Source organism: Phacochoerus africanus, chromosome 15, assembly GCF_016906955.1.
Source record: "Phacochoerus africanus isolate WHEZ1 chromosome 15, ROS_Pafr_v1, whole genome shotgun sequence".
In the NCBI taxonomy this organism is placed as follows: domain Eukaryota; kingdom Metazoa; phylum Chordata; class Mammalia; order Artiodactyla; family Suidae; genus Phacochoerus; species Phacochoerus africanus.
Window position 1 is genome coordinate 2,503,862 of NC_062558.1, and position 19,268 is coordinate 2,523,129.

General features: G+C 40.3%; 1 protein-coding gene across 7 annotated transcripts in view; it reads right to left on the reverse strand.

Annotated features, from left to right (window-relative positions):
• Window positions 1–609: 609 nt before the first annotated feature.
• Window positions 610–19,268, reverse strand: part of AUH (AU RNA binding methylglutaconyl-CoA hydratase) — a 147,425-nt gene continuing 128,766 nt past the window's right edge. For 6 of the 7 annotated variants that reach the window (XM_047762343.1, XM_047762342.1, XM_047762340.1 and 3 more), the window contains 4 exons: window positions 12,140–12,327; window positions 7,199–7,249; window positions 6,085–6,132; window positions 610–1,224 (listed from right to left, as the gene is read on the reverse strand). In XM_047762343.1, coding sequence (XP_047618299.1) covers window positions 1,147–1,224; window positions 6,085–6,132; window positions 7,199–7,249; window positions 12,140–12,327 — 365 coding nt within the window. In that variant the 3' untranslated portion in view covers window positions 610–1,146. The remainder of the gene's footprint in view (window positions 1,225–6,084; window positions 6,133–7,198; window positions 7,250–12,139; window positions 12,328–19,268) is intronic. The other variant, XM_047762341.1, reaches the window with a different exon arrangement.

A 19,268-nucleotide genomic window follows, 5' to 3' on the forward strand; every position in this document is an offset into this window, starting at 1 on the left:
TAAGATCCAACATGCGGTGATGTATTCAATGCACAAAATCCTGCAGTTTACTCTTGCCTACACACTTCCTAGCTGGCCCCCACCCTGCCAGGCAAGGCTATATAAACTCACAGGCCCTCCCTGGGGCACCTGTTTCTAGTTGCTTACCTGGCCAGGGGCAGGAAGGGATGATGTTTCTTAGAAGGGAGAGAAAGGGTAGCTGTGTTCATCTCCTAATTAGGAGTAAAGAGCTGGGGGCGGGGAGGAGGAGGAAGCAGAGAGCAGGTGCCACTTCGCTCTTAATCCAGGACGAAGCCACTTCGACAGGCCAACCCTGGCTGCACCATTTTATTTCTAGGTTAGGCCAGGGGGCCAGACCACACCCACTAGGAGAGCTTAGTGGTACAACAGTTCTAGGCCTCCAGCCACCTCACGAGGTCTTTGGCCCCAGTCTCTGGCTCAATTAATTCTCTAGTCCACACTGTCTTCTAAAACATGACTATGTAACAAGGTCACATGACAGACTCAGCAATGGAAAGGGGGTTTCTTCTAAAATCCAACCTGCAATGATTTATATAATAAAACAGTATTATTACTATATAATACAAAAAGAACGGGGTAAGAGAGAAATTTCCAAGTTTTTCACTAATTTTATTTATATTTGGTCATTTTCACTCAGAATTCGATCAACTCCTTCTTCAGTATGAGATGTATGTGTGAGGGTACATGTGTGAATAATCCCTTAGAAATTTTATTTGGTATAACGTCACATTTTTGGTATATATAAATAATTTTATTTTCATACTGCAGCACAGGAGACATACAATCAGTATTATTTCCTAGAGTGTGCAATATATAAATTATTCACATTAAAAAGATTAGGAACAGAAAGCCTCCTATGCAGGAGGTATTTAAAAACGTACACCTAATTTTGAGTTGGTGTTTCTGACAGGATACACTACTAGCTTTATAAACCTGAATGAATATGACGATACACACTGGAACAAAGTACACATACAGGCCCACTCCAGGTACTTAATTCGGTATACAGACAACTTGCTCTTTACTTTGGTCGCTGGGGTTCCAGGCGCTGAGGCATTCATGGATCTGGAAGACACTTCCAGAAGTACATTTATTACACTGGCATTTTAAAGATTTCTGCTGCTTCTATTCTCCTTTATAGCGAGGGGTCCTTTTCTCTTTAAAAGCAAGAAGACCTTCAAGTCTGTCTTTCGTTGGAACAGTCTAAGAGAAACAAAACGTGATGTTATCAATGCCAAAAAAACCCCCAGCTGCAATAGTTTCACGAGCTTTATCTAAGGGAACCAATTAAAAGACAATCTAAAATTTTGACATCCTTTAGTCCCTTGAACAATTTTATTTATGTGACTGAATTTATCATTCTAACTCCAAATTCCCCATTTCAAGTACACTTTAATACAATTAAGACCTTATTTTTTAGACAATTTTAGGTCTACAAAAAAGCTGAGCACAAAGTTCAGAGTTCCCATATACTCCCTGAAGCCCCCACTGTTTCCACTATTATTAATATCCTGCATTAATGTGGTAATTTGTTACAACCAATGAACCAATACTGACACATTATTACTAATGTACTACTAAAGTCCAGTTTACACCAGGCTCAATGTGCTGTGTGTTTCATGGATTTTGACAAATGCATGATGTTACGCATCCACCATTTCCACATCAGAGAGAACAGTACCCCCGTCCTAAACATCCCTAATAGTTCACCTAGTCAACCCCCCACCATCGTCATCTTTCCCAGAATGTCATACAGCTGGAATCATACAGGGCAGCCTTTTAAGAGTGAAGTCCTTCACTTGGCAATATGCACTTAAGGTTCCTGCATGTCTTTCCATGGCAGGAGAGCTCATTTCCTTTTATTGCTGAATAATACTCCCTTGTATGGATATACCGCAATTAGTCAATTCACCTCCTGAAGGAATCCCTGGTTGCTTCCCAGTTTGGCAATAATAAATAAAGCTGCTATAAACACCAGTGTCACCAGTGTGCAGGTTTTTGTGTGTGGACATAAGTTTCAACTCATTTGGGTAAATATGTAATGGCATGATCGCTAGATCATGTGGTAAGATGATGTTTAGCTTTGTAAGAAATGGCCAAATCGTGATACACTGTTTTTATTTGCATTTCTTAGTGACATGTGCTGTAGAGCATGCTTTTCTATGTATTTGCCAACTGTACACCTACACCGGTGAGGTTTCTGTTCAGACCTTATACCCACTTTTTAATGGGTGTTGAGTTTGAAAAGTTGAAGTCCTTTTTAAGATATGTATTTTTGCAAAGATTTTTTCCCCCAGTCTGTGGCTTGTCTTTTCATTCTTTTCATAGTGTCTTTTGCAGAGTAGAATTTATTACTTTTAATAAAGTCAAGCATCAATTTTTTCTTTCATGAATTATGCTTTTGTTGTTATATCTAAAAAGCCATTGCCAAACTCAAAGTCACCAAGAATTTCTATGTTATCTTCATTTTACATTAGGTCTATGACCCATTTTGAGTTAATTTTTGTGAAGGGTATAAGGTCAGTGCCTACATGTCATTTTTTTTTTCTCTGTAGTTGAATGTCCAGATGCTTCAGTACTATTTGTTTTCAAAACTATCTTTCCTCCTTTGAATTCCCTTTGCTCTTCTGTCAAAGATCAGTTGATTATATTTGTATGAACTTATTTCTGGCCTCTGTATCCTGTTCCACTGACCTATTTGCCTTTTCTCTTGCCAGTACTACACTTTTTTGATTACTGTAGCTTTGCAGTAAGTCTTAAAGTCAAGCAGTGTCATTCCTTCAACTTTGTTCTTCTTCAATGTTGCATTGATTAATCTGGGTCTTTGGACTTTCCATATAAATTTTAGAACTGGTTTGCCAATATTAAAAAGTAACTTGCTGGAATTTTTATTGGGATTGGACTGAAACTGTGATCAGGTTGGGGAGAGGTGACATCTTAGTACTCCTGAGTCTTACTATTCATGAATATGGCACATTTATTTAAATTGTGACCTTTTTTTTCACCAGAGTTCGGCAATTTTCCTCCTATAGATCTTGTACATATTTTGTTTGATTGATACTTAAGCATTTTTTTGTGTGCTCATGTAAATTATGTTGTGCTTTTAATTTCAAATTCCAATTCTTCATTGGAAGAATTAGGGATAATTCTAATAGGGAAACAACTGACTTTTGTATATTAATTTTGCATCATGTAATCTTGCTCCAATTGCTTATTAGCTACAGTGAGTTTTTTTGTTGTTGTTGATACTTTGGGATATTCTACATTGATAATCATGTCATTTACAGTTTCATTTATTCTTCCCCAATCAATATGACTTTTATTCCTTTTTCTTATTTTATTGCATTAGCCAGGACTTCTAGTAGATGTTGAAAAGGAGTGGTGAGGGGCAACAATCTTGCCATCTTGTTCCTGATCATTAAGTATAACAGCTATAGGTTTTCTGAGGAAATTCTTACCAAGCTGAGGAAGTTCCTGTCTAATTATAGTTTGTTGAGTTTTTAAAATGAATGGGTATTGAATTTTGTCAAATGCTTTTTCTGCTTCTGTTGATACAATCATATGATGTTTCCTGTTTAGCCTACTGAGGTGACGAATTACATTAATTAATTTTTGAGTACTGAACCAGCCTTGGATATCTGGGAAAAAATCTCACTTGGTTGTGACATATGACTCCTTTCATACACTGTTGGATTTGTTTGGCTAACATTTTTTTTTTTTTTTGTATTTCTGCCATTTCTTGGGCCGCTTCTGCTGCATATGGAGGTTCCCAGGCTAGGGGTCGAATCGGAGCTGTAGCCGCCGGCCTACACCACAGCCACAGCAACGCGGGATCCGAGCCAAGTCTGCGACCTACACCACAGCTCACAGCAAACCGGATCTTTAACCTGCTGAGCAAGGGCAGGGATCGAACCCGCAACCTCCTGGTTCTTAGTCGGATTTGTTAACCACTGAGCCACGATGGGAACTCCTGTTTGGCTAACATTTTATTGAAGATTTCTACTTCTATTTTCATGAGAGGTAACGGCCCACAGTTTTTCCTTCTTCTAACGTCTTTAGTTTTGTTATCTCGGTAATACTGTCCTCAGGGAATGAGTTAGGAAGTACTCCTTCTGGTTATATTTTCTGGAAAAGACTGTGGAGAACTGGTATAATTTTTTCCTTAAATGATTACTGTAATTCACTAGTGAAACTATCTGGGCCTGGTGCTTCCTATTTTAGAAGTTTATCAATAATTGATTTAATTTCTGTAACAAACATAGGACTATTCAGATTATTTATTTCTCCTGGGGTGAATTCTGGTATATCCTATCTTTCAAGGAATTGGTCCATTTCATCTAGGTGATCAAATCTGTGGACATACAGCTGCTCATAGTATTCTTTTATTTCTTCAATGTCCATGGGATCAGTAGTAATAACCATTGTTGCATTTCTGATTCAATTTTTATCTTTTATTTTTTTTTCCCTTGGTTAGCCTGACTAGAGGGCTGTCAATTTTATAGGTCGTTATAAAGAATCAACTTTGGTTTTGTTTTTTATACTGTTTTCAATTTTATTGAATTGGTTTTGCCTTTTACACTATTTTCAATTTTATTAATTTCTTTTTTTTTTTTCCTTCGATTTTTAGGGCCGAAGCCACAGCATATGGAGGTTCCCAGGCTAGGGGACTAATTGGAGCTACAGCTGCTGGCCGATGCCACAGCCACAGCCACACCAGATCTGAGCCATGTCTGCAGTCTACACCACAGCTCACGGCAATGTTGGATCCCCAACCCACTGAGTGAAGCCAGGGATCAAACCCAAATCTTCACACTAGTTGGATTCATTTCTGCTGCACTACAACAGAAACTCCCAATTTTATTGATTTCTGCTCTAAAGTATTACTAATACTCTTCTGGTAACCTTGGATTTAAGTTGCTCTTCTCTTTCCACTTTTGTAAGGTGGAAAGTTATTACTGATTTTAGATCATTCTGCTTTTCTAATACACACATTCAGTGCTATAAAATTTTCTTGAATCATTGTTTTGATGCATTCTCACAAATTTTAATGTTATATTTTCACGCTGATTTAGTTCAAAATATATCTTAATTCCTCTTGAGACCTTCTCTTTGAAACATGCTATTTCGAAGTAAGCTGTTTAACCTTATTAAAAAGATTACATCTCATCATCAACAGGTGGGATTTTCCACCTATTTCTCCTATTGACTTCTGGTTTAATTCCACTGTGGTCTGAAAGAATACTTAATTTGATTCCTGGTCTTTTATATTTGATAAGGCGTGGCCAAATATGCTTTTAAAATTTTTCTTCAGATCTGTAAGAGGTCTGTAATTTAGTCCATTCATGGCATGTGCTCATCAATGACAGGTGGTAATTTATATAAACAGACCAGGCACAGAGGAACACTGCAGCTATTGCTCCTAATTCATGATCCTGCCATGCTTAAATATAAGCTGACACAATTTCTAATTCTCAGGAAAGGGAGAACAAAATTCCTTTGCTACTTTAGATGCCCTAAGACAACATTATTTCTTTCATTAAAAATAGGACAGGAAGAACAGAGGTAGGAAGAAAGATCTGTTCCTCTATAAAAAACCCTGTCATGTTGTGTACAAAAAAAGAAACCTATACATGGAATTGAATTAGTGAACTTTCAGTAGGTAGAAAGAAAAGCTCAGAATGTCCGGAAAAGCCAGTGAGTCTCAAACACTGGTGTTTCCTGGAGGCACACGCTCAGTGCTGCCTTCTTCCCACCTCTCTACACTGGACTGAGGGTTTCAGACCATACCCACAAAATACAACATGAGCTAGAGAGACAGCTAAAGCACAAATGGTACTAACTTAACTATTCTCGGAGTTTTCTAAATTACATAGAGAAGAGTCATTAGATTGGGGAACAGAATCAGTTGTATGAGCGGGTAACGGTCAAATAGCAGAAACAAATAATTTCATTTGTCTGATTCCGTAACTGGCATGAGTCTCATCTGCTCAGTGACATAGAAATTACTTCACTTGTACAGAAGGTAAGGGGTATCCTCAATGAATCCATGATTGTATTACATACCTGAGCATAACAAGCTTCTTCTATGGCTAATCCTGTTACTAAATCAACCTGAGGATAAAAATATAATTCTTTTTAGCAAGAACATGGTATAGGTAATATACCTATAAAATATGGTATAGGTAATAGAAATATAAACCGAAATTTAATAACCTTATTCCAAAAGAACAGAATGCTTTGATGTAATACGGCAAGTCAGACGTATGACCAGCTTGAGAAGCTCTAGAACCAGGCTGCCTGGGTTCAAATTCTGATGCTACCACGTGGGAGCTGTGTAACCTGGTTACCCAGGTTATTTAACCTCTCTTGCCTCAGAGAGGTATACCCAAACAAGGGGCTCATTATAGTAGCTACCAAATTGGGTTACTAGGAGGCTCAAATGACTTAATGTAGGTGAAGTCTTTACAAAGTACATAAGATATATAGATATAGATATACACACACACATAAGATATATATATATATATACACCCTCATGTAAGGTTTTTGCTATTAGCAAGGTATTTACTGCTAACAAATTCAATCACTTTCAACTGCTCTCAAGACAAGGAAGATATAGTGGCCTCTGGGTCTGCAAGGAAGAGGTAGTTTTCTTCAAAATTCCCATAATGTATCCAACAAACAACTGCTGTAATGAAAAGCCCAATGTAAACAGCTACCTGCACTGCTCCCTGGCCCTGCCTACTTCTCCCCTGGCCTGGGGCCTCCACTTTCTTTGGAGCCACCTCTCCAGGGTGACCCCACAGCCCCTTGCAGGGTTTATGTGTGTCTATTTTTCTTATAATCAGATACTGGTGCTGAGAATACACAGAATGCCCTTTTCTTTTGGTTTTCTATGAACTACTAGCCAGTAAATCTGTCTATTAACTCAATGGCAAAAACAACAAGCATACACTGCAGGGCATCAGTGAAACTACTGAATTCTGTGATTATGATACCGAATCAACAAAAGCTAGAAGCAGAATGAAATCACTGTTGTAGCTAAAAAGAACCTCAGTAGCTTTCAGTAATAGTAGCTGTGAAAGAGCTATCATTTAGAACATTAAAAAATAATGGTTCATTTAAGTTAAAACTATACTACCTACTCCAAAAAAGAACTCAAGCTTAAGGTACTCACCTCCATCCCTTGATTAATTGCTAATTTTGCCACTCTTATTGCAACAGGTCCCTAAAATTCAAATTAAAGAAACATATTTTAGTTATTATTTATGCAAACCATGTTGCATATCTCAGTAAAATTCAGAAACTCCCTTTGCTGGATTCATGGCATAGAAGTGACAATGGTTTTAAGACAGTGGATGGAAAACATAGTTTAGGGCTCTTACAAGGTCTTAAGTAAACAGCAACTCTAACAACCTATTGCATCAGCAGCAGGCTATGCAAATTCCATAGCACAGTGTATTATATACTTGGGGCGCAGCAGGGGGTGTGTGTCCAGCAGAGGGCTTTGTGTTGTTCAGCAAACCTCCCTGCAAGTTACGTAGGAAAAACAAAAGGAGCTAGAGTGTTTGACACAAGAACACACCCACCAGTGGTGTGATGGAAACTTGGGCTGGAAATGAGGCTGACACTGTCGATTAACATGGGGTTCAGGACAGACAACAGGTCCTACTGCACAGCACGGGGAACTATATATCCACTTTCCTGGGATAAACCATAATGGAAAGGAATTATTTAAAAAAGAGTGTATGTATATATGTGTAGAACTAAGTCATTTTGCTGTATGGCAGAAATTAGTATAACACTGTAAATCAACTATACTTTAATAAAAAAAAAAAAAAAACCCACAAAACGACACAACACAACACACACGAAAACCAACAAAATAAACAGAAAAACCCCAGGGAGGACAGATATCTGTTCCAGGCGGTGGATCTGTATCTTTCTTCCATGAGCGCTGCTAACTAACCACGATAATGATATATTAGTAAAGAAGTGTCCTCCAGGCAGTGCTTCCGTATCACACACAAGCTAGAAGTCCGCATACCTCCTTCAGGATATGTGAGGGCACAGAGGAAAGGACTGGGAGCCCTCCGTGAGAAAGAAAACATTACAGAAAACCACAATCCCTCAGATGGAATGTGGTTACTTGATCACATCTTAAATTCCTAAATATTGTTTATGAGTGTGAATTACAATTGAATGGCATATTTTAAAGCATCTTTTGGGAGTTCCCTGGTGGTTCAGTGGGTTAAGGATCTGGTATTGTCACTGCCATGGCTCTGGTTACTGCTCTGGAGTGGGTTTGATCCCTGGCCTGGGGGATTTCCACGTGCCGAGAGCTCGGCCAAAAAAAAAAAAAAAAAAAGGCGCATTTTTAAAAAATTAAAATACAAGAGGCTCTAAATAAAAGGCAAAACAAAGGACTCTAATAAGTGAATGCAAAGTGCACTTGGACATGAAAAATGCCATTTTCCCCTATCTAGGGGTTTTCAGTTACCTGAGATATTTAGGCAAGTATCTCAACTAGAATTCTTCCAAATGAGATCTGTATATATGGTACACATACTAGTCTTTTATTTTTAAGATTATTAATTTTTTTTTTGTTTTTGTTTTTTTAACAGAGTGCTCCTCTCAATAAGAATCTTAGCCATTCATTTTTATCAGACAAGGAAGGTGCTGGTCAAACTTTCCTATGCACACACAAATCCCCAAACCCGTTGTTAAAATGGAGATGCAGGTTCAGGGATCTGGAATGGCCTGGGGACTCCGCACGTCTAACCTGCTCTCAGGGGCTGCCTGAACTGCTAGTCCACAGATTACACTTTGGGCGACAAGGCTTAGAACACTGAAGAAACAGGAAAATACAAATACTACTATGCATAATGCTTAGTTAATTAGCTTCCCTTTCAAAATATAAAGCCAGTGCCTTTTCCATACATACAAACCTTTTTTTCTCAGACGGAAAAATGGAAGTAACGAATAATTCAGAAGTCACCTAGAAACAGTGATTTTATAGAAGCTTCCTAAGTATTTGGAAGAGTCATCATTCAGTCACAAAGTCTGGAAAAACAGACCATCCCACCGTCACCAATTCTGTTTTGTAATTTTTGCATGTACTTTCACAGTTACACATTTTCCGAAGTCATCTGACATCTCCAGTCACCTGGGGAAAAATTATTTTTAGCAATTACTGTTCTCAGAGGCGTGTCCTTCAGACGACAGGGACGACGACGTCAGCCTGCTTTGCACCGTGGCAGGGTGCAGCTGGATGTCCGATGGGAGGGGAGGAGGGAGCTCTCAGGCGGGGTGAGCTGTGGGCAGGGCTGGCACTGATGGCACCGTGCTCACAGGGGAAAGAACCAGTTTGCAGGACTGAGATAAGGAATCTGAACCACAAAGATGACAGCGGGCAAATGAGCCTCCAGGGTGGGGCTCTGGGACAGGGAGCTGAACACTCTTGTTCAAAGAACACAAAAGGTGGAGAATCTCAGAACTGGAATGGTGCCGCAATCCTTCCAAAACACACCTCTTTATTTCAGTCGAGACATGCGTTGGTCATAAAGTTTTAAGCTGAAGGAAGTCACTAAACCTGCATGTAGTTAAACTAGTACCTCTCCTGACGTATATTTAATCTCTCTCGAGGTAGATATGTCCTTAATATTCTGAAAAAATAGTAACACCAAAGTTCCCATGAAAGCTTTTTTTTCTCTTCTTAAAAGTAGTAAAAGTCTTTTTTATTTGCGCTCTCTCTCCATCAATTCAGCATTAAGGCTCTGTGTCACCACATATGGGGGATAAATTACATAAGGACCCTTACAGCTCGTACTTTAACTGAGAAGAACTGAAGTAGCATCAACACCGGGAAGTGTGGTTTTAGAAACCAACTCCAATGTGAGGATCCATCTGACTGCTCTCAGGGGACAGGTATGTCACAGCAGAGCGGAGCCTCTGTCTGACAACAAAGAACTCCAAAGACACCTTCAGAAAACTAGATGCAAAGCTCTGAGCAAATGTGAAGGGTGTATGCGTTTTTCTAGAGAGAGATTTCACAGGATTCCCAAAAGGACCCATGGCCCCAAAACAGATCGTGAATACTGTATGAGTTAGAGAAGTAATTTTGACTCTAGAAATGGTTAGGGGATTATCAAACTTTACACTCCATTAGGAATAAAGACACATCACTAATTGTTTACACAGCAAAATCCTATAATCCATGAATTCAGAAGAAAGGAATATTTGAAAAATACTCCTGAAAGAGAGAAGCAGGAAACCCTTAAAATAAGACCCTCAATGCACTGTTATTAATATTACTCATGGGATTAAGATCTGTGAGTAAATGCGTATGTCCTATGTTTGAAAGTGTAACTGTCGTGGCTCAGTGGAAACGAATCTGACTAGCATCCATGAGGAAGCAGGTTCAATCCCTGGCCTTGTTCAGTGGGTTAAGGATCCGGCGCTGTCCTGAGTTGTGGTGTAGGTAACAGATGTGGCTCGGATCTGATGGTGCTGTGGCTGTGGAGTAGGCCAGCAGCTGTAGCTCTGATTTTTTTTTTTTTTTTTTGGTCTTTTTGCTATTTCTTTGGACCACTCCCACGGCATATGGAGGTTCCCAGGCTAGGGGTCGAATCGGAGCTGTAGCCACTGGCCTACGCCAGTGTAGCTCTGATTTGACCCTTAGCCTGGGAACCTCCATATACTGCCAGTGCAGCCCTAAAAAGCAAAGAAAAAAAAAAAAAAAGTGTGACTCTGAGGAAGTATACTGGGCACAAAGAAGTTAAAACAATGCCTACATCACATAAAACCCAACACAATCAGACAAACAACTGGAGCTGTTCAAGCAGGCTACCCCAGGTTAAGTATGATCTCAATGAAAGCTCATTTGGCATAAGTGATTGGGCTCCTTACTTATTTGTGTTTCAACGTGTGTCAGCTTGGGGCAGAGTCGGTGTAACGGCTCTTCCATCACTGTTTCGCTTCATTGTAGAGCTTGGATCAGAGGGGCTAGTTGACAAACAACTTAAGTTGCTAGGAAGTTCTGTCACATGTGCTAAAGGCGCACGTACTATATTATCCATGTGCAGCTACGGTGGATTATCTTTAAATCTTAATTTTAATTCTAAGGGCTCTTAAAATTAATCCAGTATATGATTTTTAGTCTTACAGCTACTATGTACTTCTCTACTTGGAAAGCAAACCAAGGATATCATATGTATGTGAGATGACTGTTGGTTGTGCCAATTTGCTATAAAGTTATTTAAAAAGAGAAAAAAAATGAAATGTAATTAAAATACCTGAGGTAGATGAATGGCTAAAGAAGACGTGGTACATATAAATACTAGAATATTACGTGCCATAAAAAAGAATGAAATAATGCCATTTGCAGCAACATGGATGGACCTAGAGATCATCATACTAAGTAAAGTCAGATAGAGAAAGACAAGTTATCGTGAACATATTTACGAAACAGAAACAGGAGTTCCTGTCATGGCTCAGAGGAAACAAATCCAACCAGGAACCATGGGCTTGTGGATTCGATCTCTGGCCTCACTGTGTGGATTGAGGATGTGGCGCTGCTGTGAGCTGTGTGTAGGTTGCGGTTGGGGCTCGGATCTGGCGTTGCTGTGGCTGTGGTGTAGGCTGGTGGCTACAGCTCCGATTGGCCCCCTAGCCTGGGAACCTCCATATGCTGCGGGTGCAGCTCCCCCCCCCCGCCAAAAAAAAATAAGTGACTTACCTTTGAAAAAAATTGTATTAAGGAAATAACAATAAAAAAAATTAAAAAAAAAAAAAAACAGAACAGAAACAGACACATAAAACAAACTTACGGTTACCAAAGAGGAAGGGGGGGAGGGGAGGGACAAATTAGGGGGTTGGGATTAACATATAAATACTCCTCTATATAAAGATAACCAAGACCTCCTGTATAGCATGGGGAACTATACTCAATATTTTATAATAACCTATAAGGGGAAAGAATCTTAAAAAGGTGTGCATGTGTGTGTGTATACACACATGCATATATTTATATATATAACTGAATCACCTGAAACTAATATGACATTACAAATCAAGTATACTTCAATTAAAAAATTTGTTTAAATGTGAAAAAAAATACCTGAGGTAAAAACTCTCTTGCTAGGTCCAAGGCCTTTCTGTAGGCAGCGTCCCCCTCCTGGTTCTGTTCTAGAACGTGGCTGATCAAGCCCACTGCTTTGGCTTCTTGGCCATCGAGCACACGTGCAGAGAAAATGAGCTCTTTGGCCAGGGACATCCCGATGGCACGTGGCAGTCGCTGCGTCCCCCCTGCAGAGTGGACAGGAGAGAAAAGGCAGGCCGTGACCTGATGCTCTTTTGTTTTAACATTTCAATGTTTCATTCTTCTTTTATAAAAAAAATAAAATAAACTAGGGCCAGAAGTTTATGGGTCAAAATCAGTTAACTGGAAAACTACTTCAAAACAGAAGCCGATGTCAGAGTTCCCGTCATGGCACAGCAGAAACAAATCTGACTAGGAACCCTGAGGTTGTGGGTTCGATCCCTGGCCTTGCTCAGTGGGTTAAGGATCCGGCATTGCCATGACCTGTGGTATACGTCGCAGACACAGCTTGGATCCTGCGTTGCTATGGCTGTGGCATAGGCCAGTGGCTATAGCTCCGATTCGAACCCTAGCCTGGGAACCTCCATATGCTGGGGGTATGGCCCTAAAAAGACAAAAAAAAAAAGCTGATTTCTTAATTAGTTTATGAAATTATCAATACCCCCAAAGCATTTAAGAACCTTAGATCATTGTGAAGTGATCCTGACCCTGACTGTTCCTTGCAACACAGCTGGTATGTTCCTGACTCCAATCCACAGGCGTTCCCATGTCAGGAGCCAAAAGATGCACAGCAACAGGTGCGCAAGCTCTCCCTCCCGCGGCCCATTCACCACAGGAATGACAGGTCCGTCAAGCTTGGTCTTTCTCTTTCGGTCTCAATAAAACATCAAATTCTGAGACATTCGACTCATGTGCTTTTAAAGACTCACTTATGGTAAATAAACTGTAAACTGATTTTAATTTAATGAATATAAAAACAGATAATTACTCATGAAAGAAGGCTCTGCCCCGGGGTTTTAATTCTTAGGGCAAGTACTACGTACTATTCCCCCCTGATGCACTGCTCCATTCGATCCATCTATCTTTTGGCTCCAGTATCTCTGAGTGATGAGACTGGAATCTCATTAAACAGAAAGCTGGACAAACCAGGTCATATTCTCATTGGTAGCTTCACCTTCTACCAATACAAATACGAAAACAGCTGCAAATCTTAAATTTTATCTTTAAAGTGACAACTAGGCCGCCCAGGAGGCCAAAGAAAGGCTGAATGCTAAGGTTCTGAGGAGAAAAAGCAAACTGGTGCCCTGACATTTAAATGAGCTCACTGTGTTCCTCTGACCCATAACATATAAACTTTGTTTTTCTGGAATTTCCCTTGTGGCTCAGCAGGTTAAGAACCTGACACAGTCTCTGTGAGGTTGCGGGTTCGATCCCTGGCCTCACTCAGTGGGTTAAGGATCCAGTATTGCCATGAGCTGTGATGTAGGTCGCAGATGAGGCTCAGAACCCACGTTGCTGTGGCTGTGGTGTAGGCCAGCAGCTGCAGCTCCGATTCCACCCCTAGCCTGGGAACTTCCATATGCTGCAGGTGTGGCCATAAAACTTTGTTTTTTTGCATTCGTTACCAACATTTAAAAACTGAGTGGGTGATTTCATGTAAAAATTGATTTTTAGAGAGTTCCCGTTGTGGCTCAGTGGTTAACAAATCTGATTAGGAACCATGAGGTTGCAGGTTTGATCCCTGGCCTTGCTCAGTGGGTTAAGGATCCGGTGTTGCCATGAGCTGTGGTGTAGGCTGAAGATACAGCTCAGATCCAGCATTGCTGTGGCTATGGTGTAGGCCGGCAGCTACAGCTCTGATTAGACCCCTAGCCTGGGAACCTCCATATGCCGTAAGTGTGGCCCTGGAAAAGACAGAAAGACAAAAAAAGACAAAAAAAATTGCTTTTTAGCTGGAAGTCAGCTGTAGCCACAGCTTTTAGATGCAACATACTCTACTTTGCCATGGCTTCACTACTCCCTATTACTCTAATACTTTAGATTTAGAAGTTCTGATCCCCTTTAAGCAGTTTTAAAAGGGAGGCAAAATCTTTATTCACATCTCAATCAAAAGTGGGTTGGAGCGGTAATGAACCCAACTAGCATCCACGAAGATATGGGTTCAATCCCCAGCCTTACTCAATGGGTTAAGGATCTGGTGTTGCCATGAGCTGTGCTGTAGGTTACAGATGCAGCTCAGATCCAGCATTGCTGTGGCTAAGGCTGGCAGCTGTAGCTCCGATTGGATCCCTAGTCTGGGAACTTCCACATGTCCCAGGTGTAGCCCTAAAAAGCAAAAAAAAAAAAAAAAAAAAAAAAGTCGTGGAAAAAAAGACAAGATTCTAGAAAGCATATTTCCCCTTAGTAATTAGTATACTCCTCCACATTTAGCAAAGCATGTCAAGATTGGAAGAACAGAGCTTATGATACTATTATTAAGCAACCACGTTGAGAACCATGACCATGTTTAGAAAATATAGGCGTTTAAAAAAAAAAAAAAAAAAGGAAAACAAACCTCAAAAGGTCTGACATTTTCAGCAAGGATTATTTTTTAACCTAAATGAGTACTGCTTCTGTAAACTGCAGTTACCTATTAAGTGTTTACACTGCCCAAGTAGTTAAAGATAAGTTTATAGGTTATTTTACATGACGTGGCAAAAAATGAATCACTGACAAAGTTAAATCCAACTGTAAACAATGACGCAGTTCAGTGTAGTAAAGATAGGTCTGAGAACTGATGGGACATGTTACATAGAAAAGACAAGTTATTTATGGTGTTTACAATGACAGCTGATTAGAATAGAGATATAAATAATACAACCCAGATAACTATATTTACTCATGGAGTGATGAGAATTTTAATGAGACTAAAGAATGTATGGATAAAGTAGTCATGATAAGGACAACATTAAAAAATGATTCTTTTTAGTGTTCTGAGAAAAGTTTAATGTAGATTGGTCAAAACTAACAAATGTGATCCTCAATGGTCATAGTAGTGTTATATCTTTTTTTTTTTTTTTTGTCTTTCTGTCTTTTTAGGGCCGCACCCGCAGCACATGGAGGTTCCCAGGCTAGGGGTTGAATCAGAGCTGCAGCTGCTGGCCTACCCCACAGCCACAGCAACACCAGATCCAAGTCCGAGTCTGTGACCTACACCACAGCTCATGGCAATGTGGGATCCTTAACCCACTGAGCGAGGGGGATCAAACCCACATCCCTATGGATGCTAGCTGGGTTCATTAGCCACTAAGCCACGATGGGAACTCGTGTCGCACTTTTTTATTCAACCAAAACTCAGTATTTTACAAATTCACATTAGCTTAAGCCCATTCATATATTTTGTTTATAGTATGATTCTCTAAAAATGGCGATTTTGTAAATTTAGCAAAGGAAATTAACACCATGAAACAGAGCCGGATGGCACAGCTGAATGGCACAGCTTTGCTAGATGAAGTAGATGCATAACTTAAATGCCTGCTGGAGGACAAGACGTGAGGGTGACCGTCATTCTGCTGAAGAGACCTTTCTGTTCTGCTGAAAACAGTGTATCATGGATCCAAGGAGAAACCCTCAACTTGGTTCACCAACCAACACTGCACCCACGACTGGGCTCTTCTGGCTGCCATCACAGGCTGTCTGCTCTAGGAATCCCGAGTAAGTACAGTTATACAGTATTTGTCTTCTTGTGGCTGGCTTCTTCTGCTTAGCATAATGTCTTCCATGTTCCTGCATATTGTACCATGTGCTAGAGTTTCACTCCCTTACAAAGCTGAATAATATTCCATTGTATGAACAGGCTGTTTTCATTCATCTGTTGATGGGCACTTGGGTTGCTTCCACTTTTTGGCTATGAATACACGTGTATAAATATCTCTTCAAGACCCTGCTTTCAATTCTTTTAAGCTGACACCCTGATGTGGCATTGCAGGAACATTTAGTGAATCTATGTTCCATTTGGGAGGGAATAGCCACACTGTTTTCCACAGCAGCTTCACCAGTTTGTATTCCCACCAACAGGGACGAGCATTCCAATTTCTCCCCATTCTTACCAATACGTGTTACTTTCTGGTTTTGTCTTTTGATGGCAGCCATTCTAATAGGTATGAAATGGTATCTCATTGTGGTTTTTGATTTCCATTTCCCTAACAATTGGTGATGCTGAACATCTTTTCATGTGTTTATTGTCCATTTGCATTGTCTTCTTGGAGAAAAGGGGTCCTCTACCCATTTTTAAATTGGGTTGTTTTTGTTGTTGAGGGGGTGTAGGAGTTTTGTTTTATGTATTCTGGATAGCAAAACCTTATCAGATACATGATTTGCAGTCATTTTCTCCAAGTCCATGGGTAGCTTTTGCACTGTGGATGGTATTCTTTGATGCATGCAAGTTTTAAATTTTGATGAAATACTATTTATTTCTTTTGCTGCTTTGACTTTTGCTGTCATGGCTAATAAATAATTGCCAAATCCAATGCATTAAGTTTCTCCACTGTTTTCTTCTAAGAGTTTTGTACTTTCAACTCTTAAAGTATTTACCCATTTTTGAGGTAATTTTTGTATATGGTGTAAGATAAAGGTCCAACTTCATTCTTTTCTGGGTGGAAATCTAGTTTTCTCAACTCTACTCATGAAAAGAAGCATTCTTAAATAGTCACACAAATACGTGATTTAATTTGATCACTGTTACCAAAACTTTATCTTCAGGGAACCTGTTTAGTAAGAAATTATCTGGTGCACTTTCAAATGCTGCAATCAGTTTGCAGAAATCAAAGACAGAGAGCCTGAACTGTATTTTTACTTTATAGAATTGAAGGGAACTGACCCTCTACTATCCCCAGGTGTATAAAATTTGTGATTTAAACCTGTATAAAAATGGTATGAATGACCCATGCAGTTTGCCTTTGTCATTTAATATTGATAGTGTGAGCAAAGAGCCATACAAAGGGAAGTTACTGAGCCACAGTGCAACACAACATAGAAAAACTAAATGTGATTGAGATGGAAGCTCAGATTTCCACAAATATCTCAGGAATAGTGACTCCAAATAGAAAATCTTTTTAGGCTAACATTCTAGTCCAATTTGGAAGTACTTCTATTTATGAAGAGCTATTTTCTATCCCAAAATAAAGCAAAACCTAACACTACCGCTCATCAGGGAAGCAGGGGTACAGTGTAGCATCGCACCCTGCAACCTTAGAGACAAGATGTGTCCCTGAGACCTGGTGTGGGGAAAAAAGGCCATCAGATACTTAAGTGCCAGATCAAAAAGGAGGACTAGAGAGAATTTGTTTCAATTCATCTTTTATTACTTCTGAACATTAAATTCCAGTATTATCTTGGAGTCAGGTAAAAGTGAAACCACTGTGTTGTGTTTCTGTCAATTGATTTTCTTATACCAGGCTCACTTCACTAGATCACACAACCTGCTCCATCTCCATAGGGATCTGAGCTCAGGATCACTCAGGTGCCATCTCTAAATACAACCTTAGGGGCTGGTGAAGTCAAACAAAAGAATTAAAACCAGGGTTGTCTCCAGCGGTATTAAAACGATTCCACTCTGACAGCAGCCCTAAAGTATGCAAAAATCACACAGGTCCAAGATTCTATTCAAACTTACACCACTGTCCATTCCAACTGCTTCCAACATGGAGCCCTGACTCCTGGTCAGGCCCTGCTCTGAGACTCACTGAGTTTTAGCAACTTGCCCAAAGTCACCAAGTTAGTTGTAGGAACAGGATCCACAGCTACCTCTGCCTGATTCTTATCTACTATGTGATAAGAAAATAAAAGAGCAACTCATGAAACAAATTCATGGCTTGCATTTATTTTATACAATAAAAGCTATGTGTGTGGTATGTATAAGTAGGTACATAACATAAGCAGGCATATCCATATGTCAAATGTATCCAGAAAGTTGTCTCTGTGGGGTCAGGTGATAGATAATAACCATTTTGTATTCATTTTGTCTCGCTGTATTTCAAAAATGTTCAGCAGTATCTAGATAATATGACACTGTAACAGGAATAAAGTGCCACATCCTTTTTGAAGAACACAGCGCATGCAGGGAGGTAAAGCTGGGCACTAGGTAGAAGGCTCCCAAGACACTTCCTGCTTGTATTTCCAGGAAGCTCTCCAGGCTTCAGGAAGCCGTAGCCCTCCTGGGCAGCAGTGTTAATACTAAGGGATCACGGAATCAGTAGTAATACACCCACGTGACCCTACTGCGGGTACACTGCCCCATCTCCCCCACCCCACTCCCCTGCCCCCCGGGGGTACACCAAATACAAGGAGAAATAGGAAAGCCAGCTGGAAACTTCCACAACAGCTCACAAGGCTCCTGTTAAAAGGCAAGTAATTTAACCCCTCCCAGGAGCAGTATATTCACAGCATGTTTTGCTTCCATGAAAAACTCCTCCTCCCGGTTCCTTCGTCACAAGGGCAGTCTGTGGTGTCCCATGGACCTGCATGAATCCGACATCAGCAGAACAGGCAAAAACTGTGGGCCAAAGCCAAGCTACTGTGTTTGGAAGAAGAGGAAGCATCTTGGACACTACTCCCTCCTTTCTAATGTGGGGATGCTCAGAAAATGCTGGCTGTTTGCTCCGGCTCTGTCAACAAGGAGATTCTGACTCAGAGGGATCTGTTGACCCACTGCTGTAAAACATGAGGTGGAAGATGATTCATTTTTAATAAAGCAACAGAATTTACATAACCAACGGGTACGCACCCCTTCAGAAGAGTCACCTCAAATGTGTACTTGTCATCCGGAACCATTTTAGAATCCCTCTTTGGGAACTAATTTCCAAGATGACACATTTGTTCATTCATTCAGTAAGTACTTCCTGCAGCTTCCTATTCTAGGCAGGTGAATGCGGCTGTGACCTAAACAAATCCCTGCTTCCAGCAGCTTACACTCCCGTGGGGAAGCCCACAATAAGCAAATAAATACACACTGTTAATTGGAAAGTAGAGTGTGTCGGGGTGTGGTGTGTATACAGTTTAGACAGGTGGCCAGGGAGGGGCTCTGAGGAGGTGACACTGGAGCCAAGAACAGAAGGAACCAAGTGCACAGTGCGCAGGTTGTGTGGGGACCGTGTCCGACTCACAGAGG